Source organism: Neoarius graeffei, chromosome 28 (assembly GCF_027579695.1).
Source record: "Neoarius graeffei isolate fNeoGra1 chromosome 28, fNeoGra1.pri, whole genome shotgun sequence".
Classification (NCBI taxonomy): Eukaryota; Metazoa; Chordata; class Actinopteri; order Siluriformes; family Ariidae; genus Neoarius; species Neoarius graeffei.
Window position 1 is genome coordinate 32,290,211 of NC_083596.1, and position 11,353 is coordinate 32,301,563.

General features: G+C 44.1%; 1 protein-coding gene across 1 annotated transcript; it reads left to right on the forward strand.

Moving 5' to 3' along the window:
* Positions 1–7,174: 7,174 nt before the first annotated feature.
* LOC132875671 (SCAN domain-containing protein 3-like) lies at positions 7,175–9,131 on the forward strand. Its single transcript, XM_060912620.1, has one exon. It carries the CDS (start codon positions 7,257–7,259, stop codon positions 9,129–9,131), a length of 1,875 nt encoding a protein of 624 aa, XP_060768603.1. The 5' UTR covers positions 7,175–7,256.
* Positions 9,132–11,353: the final 2,222 nt, after the last annotated feature.

Consider the following 11,353-nt stretch of genomic DNA (forward strand, 5'->3'; position numbering starts at 1 on the left):
ACACGTAAACAGACATGTACACAGCCTTTGGGAGGCAGTTTGCCCAAATGTTCCATCACTGGCTACTCTGTGTTTTTAATTTTTTGAAAAAATAAAAATCACTTTTTATGTGGCCTGCTTTTGTTTGTTTTTATTCACTGAGAGAGGCAATCTTTTTAGACAGCATGAATCTTGTTGCTATGACAATGACCATTGCTTACTAGTATCTGTATCAGTATCTGTTATCTAGCAGTTTGATTTAAAAGTGAAGTCTGTTAATTCGCGTATTTTGTTGCCAGTAAAAATCACATGGTTACAGAAAATTCTGATTAGATTTTTAGAACTAGAAGCCTTTATTTGTCACATGTACATTACAGCACAGTGAAATTCTCTCTCTACATTGAACCCATCTGAACCAGTGTAAACCCACACGAGTGCAGCTAAGAGCTGTGCTCCCCCCTTTCTTTTTTTTTTTAAGAATTAAAAGCCATTATTTGTTACTGTGTGTTACCAAGGGAAACTGCGCAGTAATGTGCTGTTGATGGTTTCAGTGCAAGTGGCTGTGCCTGGGTGAGCCTATTTTTAGCAATATAAAATTTTAAAATGGATAAGTTGTTTAGTTTTATTTTTAATTTAAACATGTGTCATGCATATCAGGGCACTTTCTGTGATCAGCAAACAGTGTTTTATTTTTGGATTTTGTTTTGCTTTGTGTCCAGAAGTTCCATTGACTTCTCTGGGCTCAGAGACATTGTGAACAGTGGAAACCTGTATTGTGGTCAGACACATCGGTATGCCACATCTTTTTCGGAAGAAATGTATACTATGTGCTCCGGATCAAAGATGAAAAGGACCATCCAGCCTGTTACCAGCAACAAGTCCAAAAGCCAGGGTGTCTCATATTATGGGGTTGTGTTAGTGGCCTTGGCAAAGGTAACTTGCACTTCTGTGATTGCAGTGTTAATGCTGAAAAGTACATTGAGATTTTGGAGCAACATATTCTACCTTCAGGATGACCTCTTTTCCAGGGATATGTCAACAAGACAATGCAAAATCACATTTTGCATACATTACAAAGGCATGGCTGTGGAAGGAGGAGGTGCCTGTCGCCTCTGTTCCCAATAGAGAATGTGTGGTGAATTTTGAAATGAAAAACTTGGCAATGATGACCCTGTACTGTTGCACACCTTAAGACCTGTTTGTAGGAAGAATGGGTCAAACTAACACCTGAAATGCTTCATCACTTGATGTCTTGAGTCTCTAAACATCTTTTAAGTGTTGTGAGAAGGAATGGCAACATTCTAGATTGGTAAATACCTTACTGACCCCACTTTTTTTAAATGTGTTGCCAGAATCAAAATTGAAGTGTTTATTTTGAAATAAACAGTAAAACTCATGAGGTAAAACATCAAATAATGTGCTACTGTTGAGTACAATATCAAAGATTATATACAAAATATTGTTTTCAGATTTAATTTCAACATACCATCCCAACTTTTTCTGATTTGGGGTTGTTTTAGCTGTTCTGTATGCACCTTGCACACTGCGATGGGAAACACACCTGCTGTAGTGAACACACTTGAACAAAGGTACGTCTGAAGTCCCTCAGAACTGTTTACTGTAGGCTGCTTGACTCTATGCTATATTCTCACCTCTCAACTCCTTGATACCTATAGACAGCGTGCACGTGACGTCACGAGGTCACATGATATTTATTTATCTGCCATCTTGGACGGCATGGCTGCGCATAGAACTTAGACGAACCCGTTCTAATTATCAAGTGTGTGGGAGTAGATCTTTCGAGAATGGTTATATCTTGTTCAGTATTTGGTTGTACCAATAGACAGGGCCAAAAGGAGGGCCTGTCATTTTATAGATTCCCCGCAGATGAGGAGAGACGTGCAAAATGGGTGTCCGCTGTGCGAAGAGAAAACTGGTACCCCAGTTCTACCAGCCGAATTTGTAGTGAACACTTCATATCAGGTAGGTGTAATCTAATTCAATACTCCTGGTACATCTGTTAAGTTGATTTTCGGATTGAATGATAACTGCATAGTCGGTGATTTGTGATTTTTTTTTTTTTCCAGACAAAAACGTACATATTTACAACCCTGTCATTATCTGGAACTGAGTTTAGATTTCGAACATTCTTACGATAAAACGTCCTGCATAGTCTCTTTATGATAAACGTCTTAATGCCACTTACCCGTGAGGTTATCAAGTAGACATTCTTCTTCGGAACCTTCCAGAGGTATAGTTGGGATACCCATCCCGCAACAAAATATTTATAAGCTTCCAGGCTCTTGTAAGCTTTGAGGGCTTTGCCAGTGTAACACAATTCATGATTAACAAGAAAATTGTAAATGTCGTGGTAGGCCAGATCGGGCAAATCGCTGGCACCGCAGCTCTGAATTTCCCTGAACAAGGATTGCGGCAAGTTGTACGGATCTGCAATCCCCAACCTGGAACACTTTTCCACGTAAAGCTGCCTCACGTCACCTTCAAGATGCTGAACAAACTTAGACAAGTTATCGCGCGATGTAGATGGGGTATTTTCCGAATTTTATTGGGGATTACTCCCTGGATCCATTACGCTCGCGCAAAGTAAACAATCCTGAAGCCGTCCAATATGGCGGAGTAGACACGGACGGGTCACGTGACTGCACATCCTCTATAAGTCAGTTGTGAGGACCTCAACATAATTTTGTTTGAGGCTATGTGGTTTTTGTCTTCCCCCTTTTTTAATGTTTTTCTTCCCCACCAAAATTTATGGTCATGAGCCACTGCTGACTTACAGTAAGCTAATTTGCATTTGTCATAAGACATATTTCAGTATCAAAGATTGTCAGTGACATTTGTCAGATTCATTTCATTTAATAGTAGCCAAACATCTAAAATATTAACCAAGATTGGGAGTGACAAAAGAACATTTAGATAAGTCACTTCAAAACCCCCATGCACTGATTTGCTATCCATTACATGGCATTTAACAGACACACTTTTCCAGAGTACAATGAGTGCAAAAGTCAGGTACCGTACATGAAGTGCTGAACTTCTAGACAAGAAAGTTCAAGTGACAGCAATACCTAGTGTAATATGCTGTTAAAATACCAATACTCAAACAGCCAAGGAAACAAACCAACCATAAAGTATAACTAAATGGAGAACTCAAAACAGCTAACCCCAAGCTAGACCATACACGGCCTGGGTTGGTCTTGACCAAAACTTGGTTACACAGTGGGTAGGGAAGAAGAGGAGAGGTGCAGCCTGAAGAGGTGAGTCTTCAGTCTGTGCTTGAAGGTGGTCAGGGAGTCAGCAGTTCTGACCTCAATGGGAAGGTCATTCCACCAACGGGCAACCAGGATAGACAGTAGTCTTGAGCAGACTGGGCAGGAGTGGAGAGGAGGCAGGGCCAGGCGACCAGTAGCAGCGGAGCGTAGGGATCTGGCTGGCCTGTAGGGGCAGAGCATACTCTGGAGGTATATTGGCCCTAACCCCTTGAGAGCCTGGTAAGCTAGAACCAATGCCTTAAATTTGATGTGAGCTGCAAGGAAAGTTTGTTGAACACAACCCCTAGGTTCTTTGCATTGGGTGAAGGAGACCTAGAGATGTCCCCCATGGAAAGGACAATGTCCAGGGGTGGAGATGTAGATTACCTCCATCTTACCTGTGTTGAGCTTCAGGTGATTGTTGTCCATCCAGCTCTGTACGTCATGCAGGCAAGCAGAGATGCAAGTGGAAAGCTGTGTGTCAGAAGGAGGAAAAGGGAGAAAAACAGTTGGGTGTCATCAGCATAGCAGTGGTAGGATAGACTATGGGCAGAGATAACTGGGCCAAGAGCCTGGGTGTAGAGAGAGAAGAGAAGTGGACCAAGGACTGAACCTTGAGGGACATCGGTGGTAAGTGCTGATACAGAACCAGACCAAGTAACCTGGAAGGAGTGACCAGAGAGGTGGGACTTGAACCAGTCTAGGGCTGTCCCACAGATCCCTTGAGCTGATGAGGATGACAAGAGGATGGGGAGTGATCAGCGTCAAATGCAGCGGAAAGATCGAGGAGAATTAGGATTTAGGAGAGGGAGGCAGCATGTGCTGCATGAAGTGCCTCACTGACTGACTGAGAGAAGCGCAGTTTTGGTTGAGTGTCTGGTGTGGAAACCAGACTGGTGAGGATCCAGGAGGTTGTTCCATGAGAGAAAAGAGGAGAGTTGGTTAGCAACAGCACATTCAAGCATCTTTGACAGGAAGGGGAGGAGAGAAACGGTGGTAGTTCTGGATGACAGAGTCTAAGGTGTGTTGGTTTTTTCTCTCTCTCTCTTTTCTCAACAGAGTGGTGATGTGGGCCCATTTGAAGCTGGAAGGAAAGTATCTGGAAGATAAGGAGGTGATAAATGGGAGGATGTCAGGAGTGATGGTCTGTAGGAGAGACGAGGGGATAGGGTCAAGGAGACCGGTGGTCGGATGGTGAGAGAGCAGGAGCTGGGAGATATCAGAAGTGGAAAGAGGGGAAAAAGCAGAGAGCAGGGGGGAGGAGACAGGGAGGGTGGGGCAGGCATGGTGAATGAGTTGTAGATGGCTATGATCTCAAAAAATACAGCAAAGTCCTCTGCAGTGATGGAAGATTGAGGTGCAGGTGGTGGAGAGTTGAGGAGAGAAGAGAAAACAGAAAACAGTTGACCAGGGTTGGAGATGGGGGTGTGAATTTGAGTGATAAAACTTCATCTTGGCTGATTTGAGCGAGGCTGAGAACTCTGTAAGGAGGGACTGGTAACAGGAAAGGTCAGAAGGGGCCCTGGATTTTTTCCACTTTCTCTCTGCTGCACAGAGACTGATTCCATAGGAGCAAAGTGTTTGAGACATCCAGGAACAAGGAGGAGAAGATCTTGCTGGCCTGGAGACAAGAGGAGATAATGTGTCCAGCGAGGAGAGCAGGGAGGATGCAGCAGATTCAGTGGACAAACTAGCAAAGGATTCAAGTGGGGGGAGGAAGCCAGTGACAGAGGAGGCAAGAGAAGAAGGAGAGGGAGAGTGGAGGTTATGACGAACTGTAACAGTGGGGGGAAGGGAGGAATGATGGGTGGAGAGGAAGAGGGAGGGAAAATTAAATGAGGTGGTGGTCAGACAGATGGAGAGGGGGAAACTGTGGAATCTGAGGCAGAGCAGTTTCAGAGGAAGACCAGGTGGAGAAGGTTGCCAGCTTTATGGGTTGGAGGAGAGTTCAGCAGGGAAAGGTCAAGGGAGTGGAGTAGAGGAAGGAAGGCAGCAGAGTGGGAGGCTTCTAGGTGGAGGTTGAAGTTTCCCAGGAACATCAGTGAGCTGCCATCTTCTGGGAAGGAGCTGAGTAGGATGTGTCCACTTCATCAAAGAAACATCCCACAGGGCCAGGAGGGCACTAAGCAACAATGACAAAAAGGCTAACAGGAGAAGATTGAAACTGAATGAAATTCAAAGGAGGAGATGAAGAGGTGGAAGAGGTGAGAACTTCACGGCTGATAAATCAACCAGTGCCACCATGACCAGACGGGCAAGGAGTGTGAGAGAAAGAGAAGGAGGTGGAGAGGGCTGCAGGTGTTGTGGTGGTGTCAGGTGATATCCAGGTCTCTGTCAATGCAAGGATGTGGCCCTCACAACAGAAGGGAGGCGTGGGCAGAGATGAAGTCAGCCTTCTATGTGAAAGACTGGTAGTTCCATAGTCCAGCAGTGATCCAGAAGGTGTCGGTGGAGGTAGCTGAATGGTAAATGAGGTTGGAGAGGCAACATCCTCATGGGGGACCATAACGATGGAATGCCTCTTGTGGGTGAGAGAACAAATAGGAATGGAGTCGAGACCCATGATGAACAGGTTATGGGAGATGTAGGAGAAGGGGAGAGATTTTGGGAAGGAGCGTTGGTTGAAACCACACTAAAAGCCCAGCTAATTAGCAAATGGAAAAATACTGATTGCTCACGCAAATTGAAACTTGTGTGAATCCCATCTAGTAGCAGACCAGATGTAAACAAGGAGTAGCACACACCAAACAAGCAGTCCCCCTCCCTGCTGTTATGCATCAGACACCACATGTACATGGATATCAAGCTATATGCCAAAAATGAGCTAGACACTGACTCTATAATCAGGTTTCCATTGAAGTTTTGCACAAAATAGAAGTGAGGATATTTTTTAAATATCAATAATACACAATTGTGAATGGTCTGTGTTTCCACTGAGTGATACGAACTTGCAATAGTTTATCTTCTCGCAATATCTTTTATAGAGGCATCTTTTTTCAGAAAGGTAGCATTTGCTCATGTCATGTGATTTAAATGCAAAAAATGTTTCCATTTCAATTTGAAATAATGCTTTATCAAATAATCTGAAAAACCACCTCATGTGAGTGTAAAAACTTTTTGCAGTATTTGAGTTTTCCCCCCGAAATGTACATTTCCATTACTTTTTTTTTTTTAAAGTTTGCAATTTCAAATTGCACAATAAGCAGATTAATGGTGACATGGCTACCTTACAAAGATTTACAGTGAAAACATACGGATTTGACAAGTGTAGACAGTTGATAATAAAGACAGGGATAAGAACAGAAGGAATTAAATGACTACATAACAGACAGGACAGCTGCACGTGCCCAGGAATTCCACAGTTGCATGGGATCCTTGACGAGAAGGCAAGGAAGATGGAAATATCCAAATATATCCAGTGAGTAAAACTGCTAATTGGAGAAACAAGAGCCAAGCCATCAATACCCAATGCCGCAGTCATTAGATGTCCAACTGTCATAGTAAAATAAGTTGCAGGCATCATCTGGAACATCTGCACAGAGTATGAGCTGGACACTCGCAGGGCCCATAGGTGTCAATTTGTTTTGAAAAGTGCTGGGACAACAGGTCTGATGTGTTCACACATTTTTTCAGTGGGCCATACACTGCCAACATATGGAAATGGCATCCCTTTAAGGCAGCGGTCCGCAACCACCGGTCCGCGGACCGGTACCGGTCCGCGAGACATTCCGAACCGGGTCGTGACATTGGGGGGAAATGCCAAAAAAAGGGGGGGGATTTTTTATATATAAAAGAGAGAGAGGTGTAAATAAAACATGGGTTCATTTCACGTTAGATAAGTATGCGTGGACGCTGCATAGCCTATTGCATTCGGAGGCCGATAGCACATTTTATTTTTTTCAATCATGATGACTGTCTTACCCGCCCTCAACACGTAGGCTATTTTCCCACAGCGCTGCCTCAGATCAGCTCAGTTCTCACGGTCAGCGACAGTGTATATTAGCTACAATGAGCAAGAAGCAGCAAACGTCCTTAGAAAGTTTCTTTGGTTTGGGTAAGGGTGAAAAGAGGTCCAGCATCGATGACAATAATGATCCCGGAAGCAACCCAAAGAAAAAGAAGGGATCTTTCAATAGGAGATATGATGATTCCTACCTAAAATTCGGCTTTACACAGACCGGTGACTCGCATGCTCCTAATCCGTTGTGTGTGGTGTGCGGGGACAAGCTGTCGAATGAGTCTATGAAGCCATCAAAGCTCATTCGACACCTTGAAACTAAACACCCCACACTTAAAAATAAACCTCTTGAATTCTTTGAGCGCAAAAAGCAAGAGCAAGATTCACAAAAACTCATGCTAAAGACAACTACTTCTGTGAACGTGGCTTTGCTAAGAGCCTCGTACAGAGTGGCGTGTCAAATAGCTAAGTCAAAGAAACCATTCACTATTGGAGAAGAGCTAATTCTGCCTTCTGCCCAAGACATGTGCAACGAAGTGCTTGGGGAGGCAGCAGCCAAAAAGATAGGCTCGGTACCTCTTTCTGCCAGTACTGTGCAGAGGCGCATTAATGATATAGCGGAGGATATTGAGGCGCAGTTGTTGCAGAGGCTAAAAGGGTCGCCGTGGTTTGCAATTCAGGTAGATGAGTCCACTGATGTGGAAAACAGGGCAATACTTCTCGTTTTCGTGCGGTACATTTTTGAGGAGGATGTTGAGGAGGATCTGTTGTGTGTGCTCTCCCTTCCAACAAACACCACAGGTGCAGAGTTGTTTCGGGCGTTGGATGGTTACGTGTCAGGGAAATTAGACTGGTCCTTCTGCATCGGTGTATGTACTGATGGGGCTGCGGCGATGACTGGGCGGCTGTCTGGTTTCACTGCGAGGCTGAGCGAGGTTGCACCTGACTGCGAACACACTGTCATTCACAGAGAAATGCTGGCCAGCCGTAAATTGTCACCGGAGTTGAATGCTGTATTGAACGATGTCGTTAAAATGGTCAACTTCATCAAAGCACACGCACTCAACACCCGGTTGTTTGAGCAGCTCTGCGAAGAAATGAATGCAGAGCACAAACGCCTTCTCTTGCACGCAGAGGTCAGGTGGCTGTCGAGGGGGAAGTCACTGGCCAGAGTGTTCGAGTTGAGAGAGCCTCTGCAGGCATTTCTGGCAGGAAAACAGTCTGATCTGGCTGCGCATTTCAGTGATGAACACTGGGTGTCAAAACTCGCCTACCTCTGTGACATTTTTGCTTTGCTTAATGAGCTCAACCTGACACTTCAGGGGAGAATGACGACTGTCTTTAAAGTAGCAGACAAAGTCGCTGCATTTAAAGCAAAGCTGGATCAGTGGGGGCGTCGCGTAGACAAGGGTGTATTTGACATGTTTCATTTATTAGTGGGGCTACTGGGGGAAACGGAGCCAGCGCCAGCTCTATCACAGTTGGTTCGTGACCATCTCGTTGGGCTGTCGAAAGAATTCGACCGCTACTTCCCAGCCTCCCGAGATCCGCGTGATAAGAATGAATGGATCCGCAATCCATTTGCAAGAATTCCTGACCACCTGTCCGTTCAGGAGGAAGCGCAGCTGATCGAGCTGGCAAATGACGGTGGTCTTAAGACTAAATTTGACCAAACAAACTCTCTGCCTGCGTTCTGGGTAAACGCCAAACGGGAATATCCGGAAATAGCCGTAAAAGCGCTCAAAACGTTGCTGCCCTTCCCAACTACTTATCTTTGCGAGGCCGGGTTTTCCGCAATGACAGTGACCAAAACAAAACTGAGAAACCGATTGGATATTTCAAATACATTAAGAGTGTCACTGTCCAACATCACCCCCAGATGGGACATTCTAGCTGCAGGGAAACAAGCACAGGGCTCACATTAAAATTTAATCGGCTTATGCCATAATAAAATTAGGCCTTTAATTTGTTTCAGCACCTATTCCTATTGTGTTGTGCATGTTGTTTTCATGTTCCTAGTTCAATTTTGTCGTTCAAGTTTATGTTCCTGATTCAGTTTTACTTACTGTTCATAGCTGAAGTTCGCTACTTTTAACGCATGCACAACACCAGATATGGAACCAAAACGATCACCAAAATTGTCCTCCAATTCAAATAATCAATTATTCTAATTTGTAAAAGCGTCAGCTAAATGCATTCTCCCAGTGTCTGCTAAATGTAGACACCCCGCCCCCCAGCTCGCGTGTGTGAGACCACGCCCCCCCCCCCCCCCCCCCCCCCCCCACACACACACACACACACACACCGGGCCGCAGCAAAACAATGCTGAACTAAACCGGTCCCTAGTGCTGAAAAGGTTGGGGACCCCTGCTTTAAGGGATCACTTTTAAAAGCTGCTTGCAATTATGTGTATTATATGTTATCCTGCTTACATGGCTGACATAATACATCATGGTATTGGACACATTTGTCTTATTCTAATGATGTTCTAATGAAAATCACTGTTGTGTAAAACAATAAAACGTTTATGAAACCCCATAATGACATGTCTAAGTGATCAAAAAAACAGAGTAAAGGCTCAGGCTACCAAAATTACCTGTGTAGTTACTTATATCTGCTATAAGCCAAGATGAAAAACAGTTGGTCTTGTTCTATGCATTGGTCTGTGACCAGGGGCGCAGCCAGAAATTTTGGGCCCCATGAAAGATTAGAATTTTGGGCGCCCCAACTTTGCCCACCCTTGTCACAATTGCACTATTGTCATTATTTGACTTTTGATAGCCCATGGACCTTGAGTTTGTAACTTGGTTATTACATTTTATGTATTAACCTACCAGGGACTAGATGAAAACTGGTCAATGACTAATTCTTGTGCATTTACAATCACAAATGAAAATTCAAGATTTTGCCACATGCCTTCTTGTGCTAGGACAATTGGTAGTGAAATGTGTAATGTGACTACTAATAAATCATAGAAAAAGTTTTCTACCCAGCATCAAAATACCTATGGAAATCCCATGGATTGTTGTGTTGGGTAGAAAGCTGTGTGTACTGTTCTGCAAAAAGGGAATATGTTCAAAGCAAAGTGTGTCTAGACAGAAATTTGAGCGTAGGCAGAGTTAGACTATTGGTTGCCCCTCCATGGACCAGGAGTTTAAAAACTTCATTAAAAACTTCAATCCTAAAGCATTTATGGGTTGTATTGCTGCTTACCTCCTTCTCCAAAGGGGGGTTCAGTGGTTTGGTAGGGCGGAGGTCCCCCTGAGGCTGAATCTGTGCATATTTAGGGCACCCCATTAGTTATGAAACTGGTTATTAGCACTAGTTATTAGCACCAGCATAACGTAATATTTCATCTTGTTTATCACACAAGTCAGTTCAGTTATTAAAATGGAAAAAATGTCACTGTACAAACTGTAAAAGTGTTCTCTTGATAGGCTAATCCAACCACGTTCATACTGTTCATTTACCATTCGCTAATATTTTGAACACACGTGAGCGATAGCTACCTTTCTTTGGGAAAAACTGAGTGACCAGTTGCCTGCCTCTCCGGTCCCTCTCAGCTTTCAGCTGCCTTTCTTTATGTTTTTGACAGCCACTCTTCATATTTAGCGATCATAGACTGTACGCACTCCACTGCTGGCTGGCTGGCTGCTGCACCGCGACACAGCAGCAAGTAGTGTTGCACTGATCAGCACACAGATTTAACGCATTGTGCTTCTACCAGAACTGGACCGTACCATTTCGCAAAAGGGGGAGGGTTAAATGACAATATGTTGAAGAACTCAAGAAATAGACAACCTTGTTCAATTAGCTCATTTTACCAGATGGAATATTGCATTGTTGTTATTTCAAAAATCTTATTAAAATCATTAAAAGCATATTATCAGCCCCTTAAAGGGCCCCATGGCAGTGCTGGGCCCCTAGAATTGTTCTAACCTTTCCCCCCCCGGCGGCGCCCATGTCTGTGACTACACACAGTACTTTTCTAATTGTTGCCTGTAATACACAACCATTTTAGCCATCTAGCACCCGTACATTTTGCTGCCAACTTCTGCCTGTAATAGCAAAGTTTAGTGAGGATAGCTAGCTAGCTAGCATTAAAATAACACAAGCAGTTGTGGGCAAATACACATTTAACTTCACT